The 26,588-nt window shown below is 39.5% G+C and overlaps 1 protein-coding gene across 10 annotated transcripts in view; it reads right to left on the bottom strand.

Annotated features, from left to right (window-relative positions):
- The window catches only part of COA1 (cytochrome c oxidase assembly factor 1), a 34,734-nt gene extending 10,938 nt beyond the window's left edge, over positions 1-23,796 (bottom strand). Inside the window, exons 1-6 of one of the 10 annotated variants that reach the window (XM_081080043.1) lie at positions 23,645-23,771; positions 10,141-10,877; positions 6,346-6,398; positions 5,817-5,966; positions 4,311-4,490; positions 2,343-2,442 (exon numbers count right to left, since the gene is read on the bottom strand). In XM_081080043.1, the coding sequence (XP_080936169.1) occupies positions 2,343-2,427 (85 nt within the window). In that variant the 5' untranslated portion in view covers positions 2,428-2,442; positions 4,311-4,490; positions 5,817-5,966; ... (1 more) ...; positions 10,141-10,877; positions 23,645-23,771. Of the gene's footprint in view, positions 1-2,342; positions 2,443-4,310; positions 4,491-5,816; positions 6,004-6,345; positions 6,399-7,675; positions 8,178-10,140; positions 10,878-23,644 lie in introns of those variants that run through there. The other 9 variants (XM_081080044.1, XM_081080041.1, XM_081080042.1 and 6 more) reach the window with 9 other exon arrangements.
- Between the last annotated feature and the right edge of the window lie 2,792 nt (positions 23,797-26,588).

Genomic DNA, 26,588 nt, shown 5'->3' on the forward strand with positions numbered 1-26,588 from the left:
ATTTACTGATACTTGATCATCACTGCCATTTAGAAGCACAGATTTAACTAAAAGAAGCCATATTACACTTTCTTAGATTTGCAGAGCTTTATAGCAGCTCCGCTATGTGTGTCCCGTCACTGTACTTTTCTGTTCTAGGGCCGATCCTTCGAGGAGGACCCACTGCAGCCACTCTTGGAGCTGGCCATGCAGCAGGTCTCGAGTGTGGCCAGGTTGGCCCAGGAGAAGGTGAGCTAGGGTGTGGTCACCTGTGATGGGCCTTTCCTTACCGAGGAAGCAAATTTAATGCTGCTGGGAGGGGGAACTGATTCTGTCTTAGAATTAATGAAACTGCGGACACCTTATATAAAAAAGAAATCTGGTTTATGAACTGGTAAACAGATAAGAGGTTGTATACCCATTAAAAAAAAAAAAAAAGAATTAGGGACTATCTAAACTCTCAATCGTTAGAGACTCCAAACCAAAGTCTACAAAGTCAGGATCAGTGGGGATGTGGCAGATGACCTTGGGCAAAGTAGTTGACCTTTCTGTGCCTCAATTTCTTCATCTCTCGTTTCCTTACCTCATTTACCACTTCATTTCTTCTTCTAAGGGGTTTGATCAGATCTTCTCTAATGTTCTTTTTGGTTCTAAAGTCCTAGGATATCATGATTTGCTCAGTGACACAGCTAGTTCAAGGCAGAGCTGGGGCCAGAATCTATGACTAGACTTCTAAACATTATTTCTCCCACTAAGATGAAGGTCCTGATAAACCACCATAAAATAGACAAGACCACAATAAAAACAATAACAAAACCCTCAGGCCAAGAAATAGGACATGAAAATGCTAATTGTTCAAGTTACAGATTTAGCTAACATTTCATGTAGATAAACTGCTCAGTCTCAGATATCCTTCTTGGCCCAATGTCTACTAGGAACTCCAGGCAGCATCTCCCTGAAGGTGTAAAGTACATGCTGCCCTAGGAAAGAGCAAAGGTAGGCTTCCCAAGGAAGATTTTATTTGGAAACAAGAAAACGCTTCCCTCCTGTAGGCCCAACCATAGTAATGGAAGGGAAAAGCACCGTGAGATGGAAGAGGTCAAGGAGAAGTCCCCTCCTGTGCTGCTTTCCAGGGGTGAAACTGCAGGAGGTGCTGTGGGGCTGAGTACGGTGCCAGCCATGATAGGACAAGGAGAAACACATGCTATGCCCAGGCACTTAACCTCTACTGAGTGATTACATGGCTAGACCATGTTCTCAATATCGCACAGGTTGTGAGATTTATTTAATTTTCACAACCGTCTGCATAAGCACTTATCCCTCATCACACAGATAGCAGGCCCAGGATGGTGAGGGACTCCTCCACAAGGTCACACAGCTAGTCAAGAGCTGGAGCTGGACTGAACCAGTTGGCTGCAGATACTGACTAAGCTGTCACCATCAGCTGACTTCAGCCTCCTAAAGGGGAAGACCATCAGACCCTGTAATATGCACCGTTTCCTGTCTGTCCTGCCTCTCTCCCTTTGGCAGAAAGGAGAGGAGCCTGAGTTATTCCAGTCTGAATTATCCCTGGGAATGCTTATCTCGGGCCACCTCTAGACTCAGGACCTCTGGGCCAACTGAAAGAAGGCGGGAAAGAATTAGGGGAGAGGACACTGTGCTGTTTGTCTGCTGGTGATTCTAACATCCCCACAGGAAGTGAAAATGCTGTAGTAAGGGTGAGCAGCCAAGCTGGGAGGGCATGAAGGGCTTCAAAGAAAGTCATTCTAAAAAATGCTGCTACTTTGTAACCAGTAGCAATTAAATGACCTTAAATGTCTTGGCTGCTCACAATAATTGTGGCCTGTCTTTGCAAATTCAAATTTGAGTGTAGTTGGGCTGGAAGACACATCTGTCAAGATTTTTCCATCCTAGATCCTGCTTTTATTTTCTGCTCTCACCAGAGTCCTGTGCTCAAGGTCACCTCCTTCATTAAATCAACACTAAAGATTGCAGGGCAAACAGGCTGAGGACACTTGAGAAATAGCCAGTTTTCCCTACCTGTGAACCCTCTGTTTTTTATATCATCTCAGAAATACTGAATCTCCTGTGTGTACACTGGAGTGAAAGCCCATCTTGATTTTTGCAAGGCTTCTTATGCAAACACACTAGAGTCCTTTTATTTGCACTGTGGCTCCTAAAAATCTGGAATTATAAGATAAGCAGGAGGCTATAGGGAATGGAAAGGTATACTGGCTTCTAAAAATAGCCTTTTCCTCCTTTCCCTAAATCTGCAGAAAGCATCTGATTTCCTTTGATGGAGGAACAGGGGTAGGAGCGCTAGGACAAGGCCAGCCTCAGGTGGTTGGTTGCTGGGTACTTACTTTGTATGAGGTAATACACAAGGGCACAGCCCCCACTCGTTGTCATACTGGTAAAAAGGACCAGTTTCCCCAGAGGCACTGGCATCCTGCTTCTTGGAGACTTAAAAACAAAAGATGGGAATTTATTGTTAGTTTCAGGTTTGTGCAAAGGGCCTTGCCTGGATTGGGCCCCACAGGAAAAGGAGAGCTAGGGAGGAAGCCAGCAAGGAGGCAAGGCCTCCTTTCCTCCTTGTTGGCTTTCAAAACACCAGTAGTTTTGGACCCAAAGCAGAAGTGCCCTTCTGAGGGTGGCCCACATCTGGGACGTAAGCTGTGGGGTGATGGACAGAACCCAGCCTTGCAGCAAGTCCTGGCTGTCTAGGAAGCACAGCCACTTTGGGTCATGCCGGCTAATAAACAGGACACTTAGCCTTTTGTGGTAATAGCTTGTCTCGTGAGCCTTCAAATGGGTCAGAGTGGTCACTGGCTGCTTTCTTTCGTATTTGGGAAAATGTCCCACACCATGGATTAAGAAACTCTGGTCATATGTCATAGGAATAGCGGCAGCGAGATGGACTTCTTGAGTTCTCCTCCGGAATTTACACAAACTGAACGTCTATAACCCAGCAAAGGACTCTGCTCATCACACAGAACAGCTAAGAGACTCCTAGGAGGATTACTTGAAGGGCCCAGTGCAAGAGGCACAAGATTCAACACACCCAGAGGCCAACTCCAGACCAAACCAGAGTACTATCGGTTTGACCGACAAGTGACACACCCAGAGGGAATTGTCTACAGGCACAGGAGCCCATAGGGGCCAAGCCTCATGTGAGTGGTCAACCCTCACACAGCAGATCATCCACTGTGGGCAGAGCCAAGTTTCACAACTAGGCAGCCTAGGAGTCAATCCCACCTACTGACAAGTCAAAAGCAATTAAAGCTCAGCTTTAACAGGACAATATACACAACACCAGGGTCACCTTTGGAGCACATGCACAGAACAATAAGCAAATGGTGCAAGTCAAATATAAAGGACACACACTACATGAGATAACCCAGCAAAAACCAAGAACCCTAGGGGATCTACCTAATACGTTGAAGCAAACACAGAGAGTCGGCCAGAATGGGGAAACAAAGAAACATGTCCCAAATAAAAGAACAGAAGAAACCTCCAGAATTGGAACCAAATGAAATAGAGGTAACCAACCTATCAGAGACAGAGTTCAGAACACTGATGATAAGAATGTTTAAGGAGCTTAGAGATGACATAAAGAAGGATGTAGAAATCATAACAAACAACCAGTTAGAACTAAAGAATATAGTAACTGAAATAAAGAACACACTTGAAGAAAGTACCAGCAAGTTAAATGAGGCAGAGGATTATCGAGTCAGCGACTTAGAAAACAAGTTAGCAGAGATCACCCAAATGGAACAAAAAGAAAAAAGAATTGAAAACAATGAAGATGGTTTAAGAGACCTCTGGAACAAAACCAGACGCAACAACATGCGCATCATAGGAATACCAGAAGGTGAAGAGAGGGAGCAAGGGATCGAGAACATATTTGAAGTAATAATGTCCAAAAACTTCCCTAACCTGGTGAAGAAAACCGACATAGAAGCCCAGAAAGTGCAGAGAGTTCCAACCAGGATAAACCCAAATAGGCCCACACTAAGACACATTATAGTTAAAATGGCAAAGGTTAAAGACAAAGAGAGAATCCTAAAAGTAGGAAGACAAAGACAGAGGGTTACATACAAGGGAACTCCTATAAGATTATCAAATGACTTTTCTACAGAAACATTGCAGGTCAGGAGGGAGTGGCAGGAGATACTCCAACATATTTCACAATAGAAAAACTTTTAACATACATAAATTAAAAGAAATCTTGATCCTTAAAAAAAAAAAAAAAGGAAACTGTGGTCACGACCTTCAGGCTGAATGAAAAGTGGAGAGCAGCCAGCTCCGCAAAATCAGAGCACCATACCCACCTCCACCTTCACTCCTGTCCCCTGAAGGTCGGGGCTGGGCTAGGAGCCCCAGGTAGGCCTTGATGATCCTCCTTCCTGGAAGCCACTTAACCACTGCTCACACCCGCTGGCGAAAAATACCAGGATACTGGCTTACATCAGGGATCACAGATCCAACACCCACAGGGCCAGAAGCATCACCTAAATGAGAGTAGACACTGAAAGGTGAGGAACACATGGCCCAGTAAAGGGGCAGCTTCAGCTCTGCTCCAGCTGACTGTGGCCAAGTGGCCCAAGTCTGATGATGGTTCTTCCAATTTTTCAAAAGGCTTTTATGTGAAATTGCCAGAATTGTACATTTTGACAACCAATTCAAGAACAAACCTAACAAAATATATTTGTGAGTCAGATTCTTTCTGGAGGCTCCTCCACTGTGCTGTGGTCACCCACACTGCATCAGCATCCTCACCCAGGTGAGAAAAATTCCTCTCTGTCTTTGCTGACATTTCTCCAAAAAGAAATGAGATTTTGAGATGGAAGTTCCATGTTTAGATAAAAGAAGATGATAAGTGTTTATGTTCTCATTTGGATATTCAACCTTAGATTTTATGAGCTTCTTTAGACAACAGCCTTTGATGTGACCTAATGGGGTCAGAGACAGCACAGTGAAGAGCTAGGTATGATGCTAGTTCCTCCACTGGCTGTATCTGTGAATCAAGGTAAACACACGCACACGATCTGCTTTTCTACCTTCTAGGATAGGCGAGTAGTAACAACTATATACCTATTATTTCTGAAACCTGAAGGTAAAAGAATCCATAAAGAGGTCTGTTGGAGAAAGTTCCTCATGTGGATGTTCTTTCTGGGAAATAATTAAATACACCCATGGACAGGGCTAAAGTTGACTAGTTCTCTACAGAAATAACCTTGAATCCAGGTTTATGTACATAAAATGTTTTGATCAACTTAAAAATTAGGCAGGGTGAAGTTTTAAATCATCCTTAAATTATTTACTAATATAATGTTTTGTACAACTAAGGAAAAGTGGCTGAAATCCCAAATAAATGTACTGCAACTCGCGGTAAGAGTTTCAGCTGATGCTGTACAGTATGCAAGAAATTTATCAAAGTTTAGTGTGATGTCAATTAAAGTAATGTGATCTGGGAAAAGCCATTTAGTCTGATTGATAGGATAGGTAGATAGAAATGAGCAGGAAAAAAAAATGTAGCTCTGGTTAGAAAGCCCCTTGCTACAGCCCCTACTTGGGTCAAGATTCCTGGCAGCTGCCCAGCAGGATTCCAGGCTTCCACATACCCAAAAGGAATGTGTTTACTTATGCCCCTACACCAAAAAATAAAAATAAAATAAAAAGCGTGTATTTACTTATGCCTCTACACCCAAAAAATAAGGGTGTGTTTACTTATGCCCGTAAATCAAATAAATGCATTGCTAAGTGCCAGAGAAGGGAAAACTAGGCACCTCAGGAGGAGAAAGAGACATAAGAGAGAGGGAGGCAATTTTACTCACAGAAATAAAAGCCCTCACGCAATTTAAGGAGAAGCCGTTTCTCTCTCTTGGGTCAGCCTGCTCCATCTCTTGGAATGTACTTTCTTTTACTAATAGACTTCTTGCTGTCTTATTGCTGCACAAAATTCTGTCTTTTGATTGAATTCATTCCTTCAAGAAGAGAAGAACTGAGTTTCAACTTCTTTTCCTGGCATCATAATAATAAAAACGGTCAGAGCATCTCCAAAGAATGCATGAGTCAGATCTTGCTTAATCTGAAGGAGAGTTCACTAGGGTGGGGCAGCGAGCCTGAGTACTGCAGAGCTTCCCACAAGGCTGTAGCTTCTCAAGCTAGCATGGGGCACAAGGGAAAAAGACATCCTGAACAATGCAGAACACACCGCTCCATTCTTTTTGTGAAGTTACTACCATAAGCAAACACTAATGGCCCGGAGAAACCACAGCTATTCAGTGAGTGACTCATCTAGTGTCTAACTTGAGGGTTCCTGGAAGACTCTAATAGGGAACCTGGCCCCAGATCATTCATTACCTTTTGCCACTTTGTAGCACAGCTTTCTTGAAAATCATCAAAGGAAAGTTGTCCTGCAATTAAAGATTTCACAGTAAAAACGCTTTTTCAAATCCAATTCTCTCTGTCTAGTTTTATAGAGCCAAGGTTTATTACCAATCCAAGCTTTAGAACATGAACAAGAAGTTAAGTTTAAACTCTAAAACAAGCCTTGTCTGTATGTCTGTAAAGGGATCTAGTTTTTCCCCCTTTCTCTTCTGCTCTATAAGGAAGAAAAAAACAAAGTTGCGGGTTTCCTGTGGTATCTTTCTTTGCAGCAACTAGAAAACTGGTGTGGTGTGGGAGGGCACACAGTAGTAGGTGTGTGACCACAGTGCCCACCAAAACAAGATGCTATCAATATAAGCTGTACATCATGAATTAAAAAACAGCTTGTCAGGGTTAAAAAGAAATAAATGTATACATACCCTTTAATATTGATAATAATAGTAAACATTTATATCTGTTACTATTAGGTATCTGGTATTATTCTAAATACTGTACATATAATAGTGCATTTAATTCTCACAACAATCCCATGAAGTAGGAACAATTACTATTGATAAGGTAGGCAGACAGAAATGAGCAGAAGGAGAAATTTAGCCCCAGTTAGAAAGCCCCTTGCTGCAGCCCCTAGTTGGGTCAAGATCTCTTGCAGCTTCCCAAAAGGACTCCAGGCTTTCCATACCCCAAAGGGATGTTTACTCATGCCCCTAAATCAAAGAAATGCATTGTTAAATGTCAGAGGACGAGGCACCTCAGGAGAGAAAGAAATAAGAGAAGGGAGAGGGGGAAGCAGTTCTACCCATAGAAATGAAAGCTCTCATGGAATGTAGAGAGGCTGCTTCCCTCTCTTGGGTCAGCCCACTCCATGTCTTGGAGTGTGCTTTCTTTTACTAATACATTTCTCGCTGTTTTATTCTGCACAAAAGTCTGTCTGTTGATTGAATTCATTCCTTCAAGAAGAAAAGAACCTAGGTTCAATGTCATTTCCTGGTAACCCTATCATCTCCGTTTTACAAATGAGTAAACTGAGGCACTGAGAGACTAGATAACATGCCTGAAGTCACACAAATAAGTGTCTAAGTGGTAGAACTGGGATTCAGACACAGGCATACATTTGCACCTTTGCTCTTTCTTTTGCTTAAATGGCTGTGAGTGCCTGCTCTGGTCAGACAGACAGTGCTGAGTTCACAGCACTGACTATAATAGTTCACAGCAATCACAACTCAGGGTCATCAAGGGCAACTATGTAGCTAGGAGGGCACACCTCTAACAAGGTGCCACTCATAGGTGAACAGCCCAGACTCACATGTTTAGGAAGACAGTGTTCCAACAGTGGGAAGTTTGATAAAGCGTCTTGCAGAGGGGTGGAAGCCTTTTTGTAATTTGCACAAAGGCGCCCATAGGCACACAGCAGCCTGCTCAGCTGACCAGGGGTGTGTGCCAGGAGAGGAAGTGGTCAGCCCAGCCTGGAGGGCATCGGCAGAAGCGTAACAAAGGAAGGTAACTCTGAGCAGAGAAAGGAGCAAGAGTGGGAGAAGGGCGTCAGGTCAGAGCAAATGGCAAGCCAAGGAGGTGGGGCTGGGATGCTCCAGAAGGTGGGGCTGGCATGGAGGTAGGAACAATTACTATTGATAAGGTGGGCAGGGAGAAATGAGCAGGAGGAGCCGCTGCTGTTAGGGACCCTGAGTCGCTGCGCTCTCTCTGCAGGTGAGGGTGAGGGGATGCAGCAGGAGAACAACACAGCAGGACCCGCTGGAGACTTTTGTGACATATCAGCAAAGGCAAGAGCTGAGACCGAGGTAGTAAGAATGGGTCAAAAGGACAGTTTATTAAATATTTAAGACAGTTCTTATTTATTTGCTAATTTGAACACCAACTTATTCCAAAAAGGATACATACATTAGAAGAGGAAAAAAAAAATACATGGATGAGGAAATAAAGACAAATGGAAAACAATTTTAAGAGAAATACAGCTGGGATAAAGTAAGAGCACAAAATTAAACACTCACGCACTACACGTTTATTCAAGGTGGCCAGAGATCGGACACTGAGGAGAAAGGTGAGACTGAGCAGCCACAAGGGCACAATGTCCATGGGATAATGCAAATCAGCAGCACATTTCCTAGTAACACATGAAGCCTGAGAAAGATCTCTTTCATGCATGCTTAGAAAGAGACTCTCTGAAGTGGCTGGTGTTGCAAACAACATCCCCAGTACTTTTAAGTTCACAACTTTCAACTTTTTAAAAATAACATCCCATAATGAAAGCCAGAACCACACTCCAAGAAAAAACAATACACAGAACTTTATAAGTGGCCAAAACAGTGGAGACAGTGTGAAGCTCTGATGGGCTACCCTGATTCAAAGGAGAGATGGGGCAATTATGATCCACCTGGTCTCCAGGGAGCTGCTCCATGTGTCAAAGTGTGGTGACAGGTTTGGGACCTGGGTCACAAGACAGGGGGCTCAGACCCTACCCCTTTTTAACCAGCTTCAGTTTACCTGCCCCATCAGCTGTCTTTTGAAAAGTCCTCAGTAGACCCCCAACCTCACAGAAAAAAAAAATCAAAAAGGCACTGCAGAAAACTAGAGATTTTCGGCTATCTCTAGGAAGGCTACATTGTAGAACTAAGCTTTTGATAAGAATTGAAACTTTTTTTTAATTTGATGTGAAAATCTGCAAGAAGCTTAAATTCAATTAGTCTACTACGCAACCAGTTAGGGGAAGATTTTTTTTGCTGTACAGTTAACCAAGAGGAGAGGATTGCAACCCATTTTGAAAATTAAGGGGTTGGTATAGCTGCAGGAAGGTGGAAAAAGTGTATCAAGTTCTCTCCAGAAACCAGTCCTAGTAGTATAGGGCAATGAAGTTAATTTCCACTCATTCTGGGGCTAGACAATTTTCTAAATTGTATCGTTATTGTCTCCTTTTCTGATGTTCTTGTCTTTCTGGGTTTTTACTATAGCTTTAGTGGGGTCTCAATAGGGAGCAAATTAGAAGAGGCAATCTACCATCTTAATCCCACAGGAATTGGTATGGCAAGTATCTTAAGTAATTCAGATGCCCGTGGTTCCCAAACCAAATTTTCAAACATTGAACTAAAGGATAATCAGTAGAAAGTGCCCAGAGTAATCAACACAACTAGGAAGAGTTGAAGAAGCTGAAGATGTTTATCAAAAAGAACATTCCTGGAGCTACAACATCTACTTCAATAGTTAAAGGGCTAATGAGAGAAGAGAAGCTAGGCTTGTTCTCTATGCCTCCAAGGAAAACTAGAAACCGTATGAGAAAACTGCAGGCTAGAAATTTTGGTACAAGAATTTCTTAGCTGACACAACTATTTCACAAAGGAATGAACTGCCGTAGGAAACAAGAAACTCAAGAACAGGCTGCACAACTATCACTTTGTAGAGATGTTGCATAGATGTGTAGTCCACCTGGTTTCTGAGGTAAGGCCAACACACATTAAAAACTAAATTAATGCATAATTAAATAGCTAGAAGGATGAAATTACAAAAAAAAGTCACTTTAGGCACACTAAGTAAAAGCTACCAAATATAAAGGAATATTACAGGTAATAACTACCTGATCCTAAATTTTGTTTTCTCAGTTGGAATATAACTTTTTCTACAGACTCTGCACTCAGAAGTGCATTTATCTATAGAAGTTTTGAAGAATTGAAAAGTGATAAAGTGATCAGTTCTTAATTGCTATGAAAATGTTCTTATGAGCCACAAACTTTAATGTATTACTAAGCATCTTTTCCTTACCTAAAATATATGTTGGCTTAAAAACAGGTCTTCCTGCATCTATTCTCCTCAGTTCCTGCAATCAAGGAAAAAAGAGAACACCAGACAAGATCGAGCACAGTGAAGAAGGGAAAAGTGGCATGATACAAGGCTTTTTAGCAGAAAGCAGAGAGGCCATGTCACAGGGTTGGAGGGAGGGAGGAATGTGATGGGTTAAGTTAAATATTTCAGGTTTATTCTAAGTGTAATGGTACCAGTTTCAAGATAGTGTCAATACATGGTCAGATTTTTATTTTTAAAACAGCTTTTGAACGAACAATAAAGTAGAGGTACTAACACTTTTTGGCTAATCAACTGGGAAGCAGTATCCAGGTGAGAGATAGTGGTAGTTTGGACTAGGATGATAGAGGGAGAGATGAAATGACATTTGAGAAACTCTTCCTGAGAGGTAGAATATAGAGAATGTTGAGAGGTCTTAAAGATGGTCCCAGACATCTTGCATGAGCATCTGAATAAATGGAGGTTCCAGACCCCATGGAAGAATATACTGCCAGATATAAGTTGCTAGAAGTCTAAGGAAAAAGGGAATCCCTTTTTGGGTGTGCTAGATTTGAAAACTTATGAGTTATCTAAGTGTGAATGTCTCAAAAGCTCCACTTCCTCATTTGAACAGCTCCACTTCCTCCACTGAACAGCTCCAGAAAAGCTTCAAACTCAGGATGCTGACAGTCAAAATCTTCATCTTTTTACTGCATCTGCTAAAGAAATGAATGCCACAAATAATGAGAGATGTTATAGATGGGGTTCCTACATGGGATAGAAAAGGCTAGAATATAAAATATCTGAAGTCTCACAGATTCATCCTTAACACTGGAGTTATTCTTGCCACAAAGGTTAACCTTAAGTAAAGAGTTAACTCATAACTCTAAAAACATTTAAAACCATTTGAAAAGAAATACATAAATATTAAGGGTATTTTATCCACAGCTTCTTTTGTTAGAAACACTACAAGATAGATTTTGGAATGGATCCAAGAAAATAAATTCAAGAGTTAAAGGTTAATTCTTAATTGACTGTCCTGTTTTTCTGAAGTGAAAACTTAAAGCAGTTATTTTCCAGCTGACAAGAAGCATCACAATCTTTATTAATATGTCCTATTATAGCACAATACTGCCACTTGTTGGAAAACATCATTTGAAAAAGGTTTTTTATTCCAAATCAAGTTTTTGAGAAAGTTTGAGTTTCTGAAAGGAAATGAAAGGGATTATGTTGATTTTGTCCTTTCTAGTGCATCACACTTGTATAAAACCATTAGTAAACAGAACAAACATGAATCCAACTGCACTGATTTCCATAACAAAAAGCACAAGCCGATATTGATATTGACTTTTTGGTTTGGGTTACTTGGGTGAAGGAAAGGTGTGACCATGAAAAGACAGCATGAAAGTTTTTTATTTTAGATGAAGTGTATCCTGATTACAGTGGTGGTTACAGAAATCTATGCATGTGTTAAAATTGACAGAACTGTAAACCAAAAGGCAAAATAGTCAATTTTACTATATGATAATTCTTTTAAAAAGATACAGAATAAGAGGATAAAAAGTGTCATATATTCTCACTTATATATGGAATCTAAAGAAAAGACTATGTGAATGAACTAATCAGAGTCAGTTTTGGGGACGCAGAGAAAAAACCGAGAGTGGTTAGATGGGTGTGTGGGAGGGGGTTGGGGATAAGGGGAAAGGTGAAGGGATTTGGAAGCAGCTGGTAACCACAAGATGGCCTCAGGGTTTTTCTTTTGAAAATTAATTTGGGGAAGGTATTCTATAATGTTGTAAAGATTTTGTTGGGTATCCGATGGACATGCGTCCTATTTGGGAGACCACCTCAGGGATACTGTGGATACCTGATCATGGCATTGTACATCAGAAGCTAAACATTAATGAATGCCAACTATAATTTTATATATATAATGTGATGGTTCAGTGTGAGGTCGGAGGGATAGTGGATGGGGGGAGGGGGGTTCACAGTATGAGGGATATAAATGATGAACGTCTAAGTATTACCTTGTTTTGTACACCTGAAACTAATAAATAAATTAATTAATAAAAAAAAAAAAATTAAAAAAAAAAAAAGTGTCATATATTGACAGAAAGAGGGAAAAATCATAAAACGTTAGAATGCAAAAGTATTCATACAACTTTAATAGTTTTGTCACTTTTTGCCCAAAGGCCTAAGGCCCAAACAAAATTAGAAATGTCCTAGTCTGATATAAGCATGTTGAAATATTTAAATATGGACCTGGAAGTGTTTCTGAAGGCCACTGATGTACACTAGAAGCTAATCATGTTGCCCTTAACGTAGGTCTGATGAAAGGTAACACTCTACTACCAAAAACTAGGAATCAATATTTATCTTTGGTCCTGGTAATCTAAAAAGAAGTCTTCCAAAAGGCATTTTTATTTGATTGTGTTTTGCCTCTCTCAAAAATATGAAGCATAAACAGGCTGAGCTGGGTGCTTAGCATCTGTGTAATCTTGGTATTTGCTGGATGCTGGGAAAGTTGCACATAAGTCTAAGTTATGTTAAAGTTCCAAGAGTTTGCAGCATCCAAATCCATCTGGGGACCTTTCCAGTGTGTTTGTAGATGCCAAATGCTCTAAGTGCCATAGATGACCAAGTGAGAACCCAGGAGAAGAATGGACCCAAACTGAGCAAAAGTTTCACTAACACCCTTGTTCTTTCCACCTCTACTAATAATACGCTTACTGTTTACTATGGTCTATGTACTGTAACCATGATAAGGGAATATTAAATAAGGAGTTTATACAGATGTTGCAATTTGAGGAGGAAGGGAGAAGGGAGTAGGGAGTGTCTCGTGTGCAACAGAAGATGTTAATTTTCTAAGGTTTCACTGCACCATACTGTTGTCTGGTTTTCTATATTTCCCCTATTTATCACAGGGAGACTACAGTCACTGAGAGGGATCCCAGTATCCACAACAACTTACAGTTCAAACAACAGGGGAATAGTTGAAAAAAATAATGGGACAGTAATTTAAAAAAAGAATAATGTTGGTCATTTCCGATTCTTCATTAATTAATGACATGGATATCTTCGCACTGGGGAAGATAAACTTGCCTGTCAGAAGCAGCAGTATTCACAGCACACGAGAGCAAATGAGTATGATAACAGAACAATCTAGACCTTTGGAACTACACAAATTTTCAAAATCAGCTGTTTTGGAGTTTGCCACGATGGGTAACTTACCCAAAAAGAGTGACAACATAGAATTAAGAAAAAACAAACAAACAAAACCCCCAAGAGCTTGGATTGTAAAGAAGTTTAGGATTTGGGAAGCTATTCAGGTAAAGTATTTAGTCTGAATTCTAGTGATTTTAAGACTCAAAGATCTCCAAGTCCCCATACAGAAACACCTCCATCACTTCAAATAGAAAATGGCTCTTAGAATTTTTACTTTTAGGTAAATGTGCTAACACACGCCTAAATTACATAGTTCTTTAAAATCTCTTATTTCATGTGAATGACAAAAAATACTGAAACATATGGACAGTTCCTCAAAAAATTAAACAGAATGACACTGATGCAGCAATTTCACTTCTGGGTATATATTCAAAAGTATTCCAACAGTTTTCTGTGTACCAATGTACACAGCAGCACCATTCACAATTGCCAAAAGATGGAAACACCCCAAATGTCTATCAACTAATGAATGAAAAACTGTGACATACAATGAAGTATTATTCAGCCGTAAAAAGGAAGGCTATCCTATAATATGCCACAACATGAATAAACCTTAAATATATTATGCTAAGTAAAATAAACCAGACACAAAAGGACAAATATTGTATGATTCCATTTACATACGACGCCTAGAATAATCAACCTCATAGAGACAAAAAGTAGAGTGGTGGTCGCCAGGGGTTGAAGAGGGTGGGGAGTTATTATTTAATGGGTACAGAGTTTTAGTTTGGGAAGATAAAAGTTCTGGAGAGAATGGTGAGGATAGTTGCACAACAACGTGAATGTACTTAATGTCACTGAATTGTACACTTAAAAATGGTTAAAATGCTATACTTCATGTTATGCATATTTGACGACAATTGAAACAAACAGTGAAGCAAGCTCCTAACAAATCACGCCACAGAGAGATAATGAAACCTGGAACATTGTATGTAAAATAAAGACATGCAAATTTTTCTAAAGAGCTATGGTAATATAGATTCCCTCAGTTTCTCAAAATGTTCAGAAACCTTAAAAGTACTTGAATTACCAATACCTTTAAACCCATGAAATGAGAAAAACAAATAAGGATAATGTTAATAGGGTTTTATAAAACTACTACGCCCAACCTGTTCCAATCAAAATAGAACCAGCACAGTTATATTCCAGCTCTGCACACATTAAACCTTTAAATAAACTTCTGCTAGCGTGAAATAAATATCACTATTTGATGACAACTGTCCAATATGGCTTTCACAAATCTAATGCAGTATATTAAACATGAATAAAAAAAATAAGGGGGTAACTTCAAGGAGTCTGTTAGAAATAGAAAATTAAATGAACTAACAAAGCTGAAGCAGATTATAGCATATTTTTCAAGGTAGGGAGTTAAGGAGGCACCAGTGTCTGAAATAATGAACACTATAAACTTAAATATAGTACCAGGAACTCAAATGTCACACTAACCAGGGAACTACTACGTCAGTTTCTCTAACTCATATAATTTAACAGCAGTATCCCAAACTACCATCCAGAAGCCCTTTGAATGAAAAAACTGACACTCCTGACTACAAAAAAAAAAAAAAAAGAAGTAAAACATCAGTATAGTAAAAGATATAAAACAAATTTACTAGGCAGATAGGCTGAAAATATCTGCCACATCTTAACAGTCAATGAGTTAACATCTCTACACAAAGAACTCTTACAAATCAATAGAGGAAGACACAAAACTCAATAAGGAATGGACAAATTATATAAACTGTTTTCCTCTGCTTCATTTTTCATATCTTAAAAGGCTGGTCACACATTCTTCACAGCATTTTTTCCTGGGCCTTCTTCCACACATTGCAGTTGTTCAACTCACTCTCTGAATTATTCCCCACAGACCTATAACATGGTCTCCAGGGAGAGTAAATATTAACCTCATGTGCTTTTCATTTAAAGGAACAAACAGCATAATCTATCTATAAGACTGTCATATATCTGATAAGAGACTTGTATCTAGAATATATACAGAAGTTGAAGTACACATAAATATCTAGAAGTTGAAAAAACTCTTACAATTCAATGATGAAAAGACAAATAACCTTATTAAAAAATGGACAAAGGATATGAACAGACATTTCTCCAAAGAAGATACACAAATGGTCAATAAGTACATGAAAAGATATTCCACATCACTGGCCATCAGGAAAATGCAAACCAAAACCACAGTGAGACACACTTCACACCCACTAGGATGGCTAGAATTGAAAAAAAAAAAGAGAAGAAGAAAAAAATATAATGACATGTATTGGTGAGGATGTGGAGAAATCAGAACCTTCATACACTGCTGATGGGAATATAAAATGGTGAGCCAAGTTAAAATGCGGCCAGAGCTGCCATCCCAGAGGAACTGCATTGCACATTTTATGTCTCAAAGCTTAGAATGTTAAAACAGGGCAAAATAATCTTTGGAGTGGGCCAAAAGCAACTGAGCCCCAAAAAACTATTTGCAAAGATAACAAGAAAGCAGGTATTATGACTACTGTACTTAAAATTAAAAATATTGTTTAGAATTAGCATCACTATGTTAACTTACCTGTACCAATATAAATGCTGTTTTTTCATTGATAGTATTGTTCCCTTTCCTTTTCTCATAAATGCCCCTTGTTTTTATCTCCTAATTGGAGAATTATTTGGGCTTATACCTGAATCAATGCTTCGGGAATACCTGTTCTTTGATTGCAAATAAAGGTTTGTTGCCTCTCACTTTAAAAGGCCATTTATTTTTAGGTTAACAGTGGTGATGGCTGTACGACTTTGTGACTGTACTAAATGTCAACATACATGTTTAGTTGGTTAAGTCTATGGTATGTGAACTATATCTCAAATAAGCTTATTTTTTTGGAGGACTATACATTGTATTTTGTCCCATTATACCCCCAGCTCCTAAAACAGTGCCTGGCAATATTAGGTATTTAACAAATTCTGATCTAATAGAAAACTAAATTTCAAAACATGGGTAAACCATTATAAAACTATCATATCCAAAATGATGAAATTACTGCAGGTTGGCATGGAGGGAATATATAGTGTGTGTGTATGTTTTTCATGAAAGCACACAAGAATCAGGACCTTCAAAGGTCTTAAGCCAGGCTAAAGAATTTGTACTGTCCTGAATCAATGAGAAGGCCAGCAAGATTTTGAGCAGAAGAGTAACACAGAATGGGTTTTAAATGTGCAAAATTTAAGTAGAGTGACATCATAAAAATGGCAGCATGAGGTGAACCTGTGGAAATCTCCCCTGGAATTTACAACAAACTGAACAGCTATAACTCCATAAAAGACTCCCTGCACAGCAGACAGGCAAGACTAAGAGGCTCACTACTGAAATCACCTAACGGTCGGCAAACTGCGTGAGTGGGGAAGGAGGGTGGGGAGGAGTATAGAGACGGGGCCGCGTGGGCCCAGGACACAGACCTAGCTCAGTGCTCTGACCTCGCTGCATACCAGAACTACCGCAGCTGTGGGAGAGGGAAGAACTCGGACTGCTAGGGCTCCGCTTACGGCCCACAGGGCTGAGGGGGCAGCATATAACACGGCTGAACCCAACACTTAGGGCAGAGACCTCGGAGCAAAGACTGAGGGAAGAAGGCTGAAAACGGTGGTTTAAGCCCTCAATGCCGAGCAGAAAACGGAAGCCTTAGGCACTGAACCAAGCTGCCCCCTTCCTACCCTCCCAGAGCTAGAAGCGGAACAGTAGCAGTGTCAGATCAAAAGAACAGAATATTTGCAGTTCTGAGAACTGTGGTCTGCAGACATGGACTTGCTACCCAACTAATTCCAGCAAAGGGAAGGGAGCTGTGCAACCAGGACTGACTGTGGTGGTGGTTGCTGCCATTGCTCTGGGCCACCTCTCACAACCTACGCCACCTGTCCCCACCTATCTGGGTGGATCCCTACAGGAGTAAACAGAGCTGCTGAGCACACAGTCTCTGAATTTGGTGCAGGAAGAGCTTTACAATTAAAAAGCACTCCACATCCCCACATGGAGGTGGCGCCCTATGACCCAGGAGAACTGTTCACAGAGGAGAAGCCAGCTTTACATGGAATCCCCCCATTAGGTGAGAAGCCAGAATAGTACAGAGAAACATAACACTACAGCATGAGAGAGAATAAAAGGCTACAGTCGGAGAAAAAATAAAACATTCTACCAATACCTACTGGAAAACAAAAGATAGACCTCTTTCTATCAACCTATTCCAGAACCCACTTTGTGGATGTCTAGGAATCGAAATAATAAATCATTAATGGCCAAGAATAATCAATGCAACAAGACAGCTCCAGAAGAAAATGAAAAGTCTTCAGAAAAGGAGCCTAAAGACATAGAAATATGTGACTTAAATGACAGATAATTCAAGGTTACAGTTCTGAAAAAACTCAACGAGATGCAAGAAGACACAGACAGGCAGTTTAATGAAATCAAATACACAATCAAAGAACAACATGAACATTTTACCAAAGAGATTGAAATTTTAAAAGAAACCAAATAGAATATCTGGAGATTAAGAACTCAATAAAAGAAATGAAGAATGAAATAGCCAGCTTAGGTAGTAGAGTTGACAAGATGGAGAAAAGAATCAGTGACATCGAATATAGAAACCTGGAAATGAGACTTATGGAAGAAGACAGAGACTTGAGAATTAAAAGGAATGAAAGAACTCTACAAGAACTTTCTGACTCCATCAGAAAGAGCAATATAAGAATAATGGGCATTCCAAAGAAGAAGAAAGGGAGAAGGGAACAGACTCTACTCAAACAAATAGTTGATGAGAACTTCCCAAACTTGTGGAAAGAACTGGATCCTCGAATCCAAGAAGCAAATAGAACTCCTAATTACCTCAACCACAACAGGCCTTCTCCAAGGCACATTGTATTGAAGCTGTCTAAAATCAACAAGAAAGAAAGAATCCTTAAGGCAGCCAGAGAAAAGAAGACGGTAACCTACAAAGGAAAGCCCATTAGATTATCATCAGATTTTTCAGAGAAACTCTACAAGCCAGGAAGGAGTGGAACCAAATATTCAAACTATTGAAAGAGAGAAATTATGAGTCAAAATAATATATCCATCAAAGATATCCTTTAGATATGAAGGAGGAATAAAAATATTTACAGACATACAGAAGCTGAGGGAATTTTCTATCACTCGACCTGCACAAAAAGAAATATTAAAGGAGGCTATTCAACCACCATCCATAGGAATAATTTGTGGCAACCAACACATAAAAGGGGGAGAGTAAAGGCCTGAACCGGAATATAGGAATGGAGAAAGTAAGCATGCTGAAGAAAATGGAACATTCTAAACATCACACTGTCTTTTACATAAACTTAATGGCAACCACTCAAAAAACTCCAGAACAGAAATATAGGATGTAGTAATAGAAGAAACCGAGGAAAAAAATCATAGAATACCACCACACAGGAATAACAGACAACAACAAAAATGCAAAGAAACAATGCAGACACATTCTCACCAGAAAATTAAAGATAGAATGATAGGAAATCCTCACATATCAATAATCACCCTAAATGTAAAAGGACTGAACTCACCAGTAAAAAGGCACAGAGTAGCAGACTAGATCAAAAAACTAAAATCAACCATATGCTGTCTCCAAGAGACACATCTCAGCTACAAGGACAAACATAGACTCAAAGTGAAACGGTGGAAATTGATACTCCAAGCAAATGGAATACAGAGAAAATCAGGTATAGCCATAATGATATCAGATGAAACAGACTTCAGGATAAAAAAAGTAACAAGAGACAAAGATGGACATTTCATAATGGTAAAGTGTCGATACAACAAGAAGACATAACAGTCATCAATATTTATGCCCCCATTCAGGGAACACCGAAATTTAAAAAGCAAGTACTAACAGAACTAAAGGGAGAAATTGACTAAAACACAATTATAGTAGGCCACCGAAATACATCATTGACAGCTATGGATAGATCATCCAAACAGAAAATAAATAAATGGCAGCTCTAAATGACACATTAGATAAAATGAACATAATTGACATTTATACATCACTTCATCCTACAACATCAGACTATAGATTTTTTTTCTAGTGTACATGGAACATTCTCAAGAATAGACCATATATTGGGACATAAAACTAACCTCAGCAAAGTTAAGAAGATTGAAATCATACCAAGCATATTCTCTGATCACAAGGCTTTGCAATTGGATATCAACTGTAAAAAGAGAGCAGGAAAAAACACAAATACATGGAGATTAAGCAACATACTTTTAAAGAACGACTGGGTCAAAGAAGAAATTAGAGGAGAGATCAAAAGAACATAGAAATGAATGAGAACGAAAATACATCCTACCAAAATTTGGAAGATGCAGTGAAAGCAGTTTTAAGAGGGAAATTTATATCATTACAGGCCATATCATTACAGAAACATTACATTATCATTATCATTACAGAATCTATATCATTACATTATCTATATCATTACAGAAACAAGAAAAATACCACATAAATAACCTCAAGTTACAACTTAAAGAACTAGAAAAAGAAGAACAAATGAAACCCAAAGTCAGCTCTTGAAAAGACTACTCTTGAAAAGATTAACAAAATTGATAAACCCTTGGCTAGACTCACTAAGATAAAAAGAGAGAAAACACAAATTAACAAAATCAGAAATGAAAAAGGAGAAGTTATCACGGACCCCACAGAAATACAGAGGATCATGCAAGAATACTATGAAGGACTATATGCCACCAAATTCAGTAACCTAGAAGAAATGGACACGTTCTTAGAAATATATAGCCTTCCAAGATTGAACCATGAAGAACTGAAAAATCTAAACAGACCGATCACCAGTAAAGAAATTGAATCAGTCATCCAAAACCTTCCCAAAAGCAAAAGTCCGGGACCAGATGGCTTCACTAGTGAATTCTACCAAACCTTCAAAGAGGATCTAATACCAATCCTGCTCAAACTCTTCCAAAAAATTGAAGAAGAGACAGTACTCCCTAACTCATTTTATGAGGCCAACATTACCCTGATACCAAAACCTGGTAAAGAAAACACAAAAGAAAAAAACTACAGACCTATATCTCTGATGAATACTGATGCAAAAATCCTAAACAAAATTTTAGCAAATCGAATACAACAATGCATTAAAACGATTATTCATCATGACCAAGTGGGGTTCATCCCTGAGGCACAAGGATGGTTCAACATCCTCAAATCCATCAATCTGATACATCACATAAACAAAATAAAGGACAAAAATCATATGATTATATCGATTGATGCAGAAAAAGCATTTGACAAGATACAACATCCATTTATGACTAAAACACTTAATAAAATAAGTATAGAAGGAAAATACCTTAACATAATAAAGGCCATCTATGACAAGCCCTCAGCTAACCTCATAATTAATGGTGAAAAACTGAAACCCTTTGCTCTACGTTCAGGGACACGACAGTGCTGTCCCCTGTCACCTCTGCTTTTCAACATAGTGTTGGAAGTCCTTGCCAGAGCAATCAGGCAAGAGAAAGAAATAAAAGGCATCCAAATTGGAAATGAAGAAGTTAAATTATCACTCTTTGCAGATGACATAATGCTATATATAGAAGACTCTAAAGACTCCACCAAAAAGCTGTTAGAAACAATCAACGAATATAGTAAAGTTGCTGGCTACAAAATCAACGTACAAAAGTCCGTTGCATTCCTATATACTAACAATGAAATCTCAGAAACAGAAATACAAAAAACAATTCCCTTTGCAATTGCAGCAAAAAGAATAAAATACCTAGGAATAAACTTAACCAAGGATGTGAAACACCTATATGCTGAAAACTATAAGACATTTTAGAAAAAAATTGAAGAAGACACAAAGAAATGGAAAGACATTCCATGCCCATGGATTGGAAGAATCAACATAGTTAAAATGGCCATATTACCCAAAGCAATGTACAGATTTCATGCAATCCCCATCAAAATCCCAATGGCATTTTTTAAAGAAATAGAACAAAAAATCATCAGATTTGTTTGGAACCACAAAAGACCCCGAATAGCCAAAGCAATCTTAAGAAAAAAGAACAATGCTGGAGGTATCACACTGCCTGACTTTAGCTTGTACTACAGGGCTACAATAATCAAAACATCATGGCATTGGCGGAAAAACAGACACATAGACCAATGGAATAGAATTGAGAACCCAGAAATAAAACCACATAAATATGGACAGATAACTTTTGACAAAGAAGCTAAAAACATACAATGGAGGAAAGACAGCCTCTTCAATAAGTGGTTCTGGGAAAATTGGATAGCCATGTACAGAAGAATGAAACTGGACTGTTAATCTGTCACCATGTACCAAAATTAATTCAGAATGGATCAGACTTAAGCATAAAACCTGACACAATAAACTGCATAGAAGAAAACATAGGTACTAAACTTATGGACCTTGGGTTCAAAGAGCATTTTATGAGTTTGACTCCAAAGGCATTGGAAGTAAAAGCTGAAATAAACAAATGGGACTATATGAAACTTAAAAGTTTCTGCACAGCAAAAGAAACCATCGACAAAATAAAGAGGCAACAGACTGAATGGGAGAAGATTTTTCCAAACAGTTCCTCCGATAAGGGTCTAATACCCCAAATATACAAGGAACTCATGCAACTCAACAAAAAAAAAACAAACAACCCAATGGGAAAATGGGCAGAGGACCTGAAGAGACATTTATCCAAAGAGGACTTACCAATGGCAAATAGACATTAGAAAAAATGCTCAACATCACTAATCATCAGAGAAATGCAAATAAAAACCACAATGAGATATCACCTCACCCCAGTCAGAATGGCTATCATTAACAAGACAAATAGTAACAAGTGTTGGACAGGCTGTGGAGAAAAAGGAACCCTCATACACTGTTGGTGGGAATGCAGACTGGTGCAGCCGCTGTGGAATGTAGTGTGGAGGTTCCTCAAAAAATTACAAATAGAATTACCATATGACCCAGCAATGCCTCTCCTGGGTATCTACCCAAAAAATCTGAAAACATTTATCCATAAAGACACTTGTACTCCAATGTTCATTGCAGTTTTGTTTACGGTGTCCAAGACATGGAAAACCAAAATGCCCTTCGATAGATGAATGGATAAAGAAGTTGTGGTATATATGCACAATGGAATACTATTCAGTGGTAAGGAAAGATGATATAGGAACATTTGTGACAACATGGATGGATCTTGAGAGTATGATGCTAAACGAAATAAGTGAGACAGAAAAAGCAGAGAACCCTATGATTTCATTGATATGTGGTATATAAACCAAAAACAACAAAAGAACAAGACAAAGAAATGAGAAACAAAAACTCATAGACACAGACAACAGTTTAGTGGTTACCAGAAGTTAAGGGGGGTGGGGGGAGGGAGGTGAGGGTAAGGGGGATCAAATATATGGTGACGGAAGGAGAACTCACTCTCGGTGGTGAACACACAATGAGATACAAATAATGTGTTACAGAATTGTACACCTGATATCTATGTAACTTTACTAACAATTGTCACCCCAATAAACTTTAATTTTAAAAAAAAGTTTAAGTGGAGATACTACTTCTATCTGAAGGTGAAGTAGATGAATAGAATACCTTGAAGTAGGGCAATACAGGTCAGGTGAGAATGGGGAGGAGTTTGCAGAAGGTATAGGAGTAGCAAGAATCAAAATTTAAGAACCTTCTTAGATTTTTTAAAAGCTTAAATTTTAAAAATAACAGCGAGCGCGCGCACGCTGACACACAGGTACCGTCTGCTCTGCTGAAAATCACTTCTACAGTCAGCCCCCACAAGGAGCTCAAGTGTGCTCTGGACAAAAATTATTATGACCACTGCACCAGACAATTCTACAATCATTTGGGCAGGGTCCTTCTCCCAATGAAGTAACATAGGACAAACAACAAAGTGCCCAATTCCACCTCTTCTAGAGGACCCCCAAGAAGAACTGCTTCACAAACGTGCTCTTGGGGACGCTTACAAGGACTGCAGGACAAGGCCAAGGTTAAGTACACACAGACTCAGAACTCCGGGTTTTAAAAGCATCTAGTAGAATCCCAAGGCGCGGAGCCCACCGCGGCCGCCTAGGCACCAACCACACCGCGCAGGGAGGGTGCGACCCGGTGGCGGCGCGAATCTCCCGGAGGTGACCCATGAGGGACTTCCCTGGCAGCAGCACACTCCCACCCAAACGCAGCCACCCGGATCTCTTGAACAAACCTTTCTGAGCGTAACAGGTACCCAGACTCTTCCTCCCGGGGAAATCTAACCCGTGAGGGATAGCCGTGCCAGACCACAGCACGCGCGAGGCACCCCGAGGGAAGCGGGGAGTGGGCGGGAACAGGTCCCGGGCGGGCCCGCCCTGGAGGAGCAGTGGAGACTTCCGGTGTCTCCTCCTCCGGGGGCTAGAGCGTAGGGGCGCGGACTTGGCTTGCCCAAAGCGGATTCGCCGAGACTGGGAGGCTGATCCCAGGCTGAGATCGCCTTGGCAAACGGGCTTCAGCTTCCTAGCGCTGGGACGCACGGTGGAAGGAATTCGTCTCGTCAAATCTCCGTTTTTTGTTTTCTGGAACCCGGTAGCCCACAACATGCGTTTGGTCCAGCAGGGCCTGCTTAGGACATTTAAACCACTGGCTTTTATTGCCCCTCCCAGGGACCTCGCCGTTGGCCAAACCCGGAGGAGGTGAAATCACGAGCTATCTGATACCCACTATGGCACTGAAGTCCATCTTGTTCCTTTTGGCTGAAAATTTAGCAACACTAAATTTTCTTTTATTTACCAAATATTTACATATTAACTGCCTGTGGTGCTCCAGGGAATGCAGGGGTAAGAAAAAAATTAATGATCTCTGTTCGCTTGGAGTTTATTAGAAAAATGGGTAATAACAGTATTTACCTAATAGTATTGAGTATGTAAAGTACTTAGAATAATGCCTGGCACTTCATAAGTGCCCAGTAAACATTAGCTGTTATTATTTTCATCTTGATCATTCCATGGTCATCATCATCACTATTATCATTTACATTTTTAAAAAGATTTTTATTAAAATATAGCTAACATACAATATTATATTAGTTTAAGATGTACACCAGTTATTCAACATTTTTATACCTAAAGAAATGATCACCATAAGTCCAGAACAATGTGACACTGTACCATGCTATCACAATATTATTGACTACTGTATATTCCTCATGCTGTACATTACGTACCCATGGCCTGTTTGTTTTATACCTGGAAATTTGAATCTCTTATTCCTCCTCACCTTTTTCACCCCTTTTTAAAATTTTCAATCACAGTTGACATGCTGTACAGTTGACATTATATTAATTTTGGCTGTATACCATAGTAGTTAGACATTTATATTTAAGAAGTTATCTCCCTGATTAGTCTAGCACCCACCTGGCGCTATACATAGTAATTATCATATTATTGACTATATTCCCTATGTTTTACTTTACATACACATGACTATTTTGTAACTACCAATTTGTACTTCTTAATCCCTTCACCCTTTTCACTCTTCCCCCAAATCCCCTCTGATCAATCACCTCAATTAATCTAGTAGCCATTTTACACCATACATAGTTATTATAATATTATTGACTATATTCCTTATGCTATATGTTACATGCCCATGACTACTGTATAACAACCAATTTGTACTTTTTAATCCTTTCCCCTTTTTCACCCACCCTCAAACCCCCTCCCATCTGGCAACCATCAAAATGTTCTCTATATCTATGAGTTTGTTTCCGATTTGTTTATTTTGTTCTTTAGAGTCCACATATAAGCAAAATCACATGGCATATGTTTTTCTCTGTCTGACATACTCCACTCAGCACAATATACTCCAGGTTCATCCATGACACCACAGATGGCGAGAACCCATTCCCTTCCATGGCCGAGCAATATTCTTCGTGTAAATGTACCACCTACTCTTTATACATTATTCCATCTATGAACACCCAGGCTGCCTCCACATCTTGGCCATTGTAAACACTGCTGCAATGAACAGGGATGCACATATTACCTCGAAGTAGTGTTTTGGGTTTCTTCAGATAAATACCCAGAAGTGGGATTACTGGGTCCTTCTTTTTCTCTTGTTATAGCCTTGGTTTTAAAGTCTATTTTATCCGGTATAAGTATTGCTACCCCAGATTTTTCTGGTTTTGTTTGTTTGTTTGTTTTTGTGGGTTTTTTTAAATTTTCATTTCCATTTTCATGAAATACTTTTTCCCATCCCTTTACTTTCAGTCTGTGTGTCTTTCAGTCTGAAGTGAGTCTCTTGTAGGCAGCATATGTAAGGCAGCATATGTTTACTTATCCGTTCAGCCACCCTACCTGTTGATAGGAGCATTTAATCCAATTACATTTAAAGCAATTATTGATAGGTATGTAGTTATTGCCATTTTATTCATATTTTTTTTATCTTTTCTTTTTAAAGAAACGCCTTTAACATTTCTTACAATACTGCTTTGGTGGTAATAAAATGTTTTCGCTTTTTGTTGTCTGGGAAACTAAGCTCTTTGTCCTTCCATTCCAAATGAGAGCTCTGCTGGGTAATCTTGTTTGTAGGTCCTTGCTTTTCATCACTTGGAATGTTTTGTGAGAGTCCCTTCTGGCCTGCAAAGTTTCTGTTGAAAAATCAGCTGACAGTCATATGGGAGCTCCCCTATGGATAACTGACTACTTTTCTCTTGCTGCTTTTAAGATTCTTTTTTTTTTTGTCTTTAACCTTTGTCATTCTAATTAAATGTGTCTTGGTGTGGGCCTCTTTTGGTTCATATTGTGTGGGACTCGCTGTGCTTCCAGGGCTTGTATGTCTATTTCCTTCACCAGGTTGGAGAAGTTTTCCATCATCATTTCTTTAAATAGGTTCTCAATCCCTTGCTCTCTCTCTTCTCCTTCTTGTACCCCTATGATGTGAATATTGGTATGCTTGATGTTCTCCCAGAGGCCCCTTAAACTCTCCTCTTTTTTTTTTTCTGTTCTGTTTGGGTGTATTTTGCTACCTTATCTTCTAAGTCATTGATTTAATCCTCTGCTTTATCTTATCTACTGTTGATTCTCTCTAATGTAGTCTTCATTTAAGTTATTGTATTCTTTATTTCTGACTGGTTTTTATGTTTTCTATCTCCATTTGTATGTTTCTTGTGTCAC

The sequence above is a fragment of the Rhinolophus hipposideros genome (assembly GCF_964194185.1).
Source record: "Rhinolophus hipposideros genome assembly, chromosome: 18".
Taxonomy (NCBI): Eukaryota; Metazoa; Chordata; class Mammalia; order Chiroptera; family Rhinolophidae; genus Rhinolophus; species Rhinolophus hipposideros.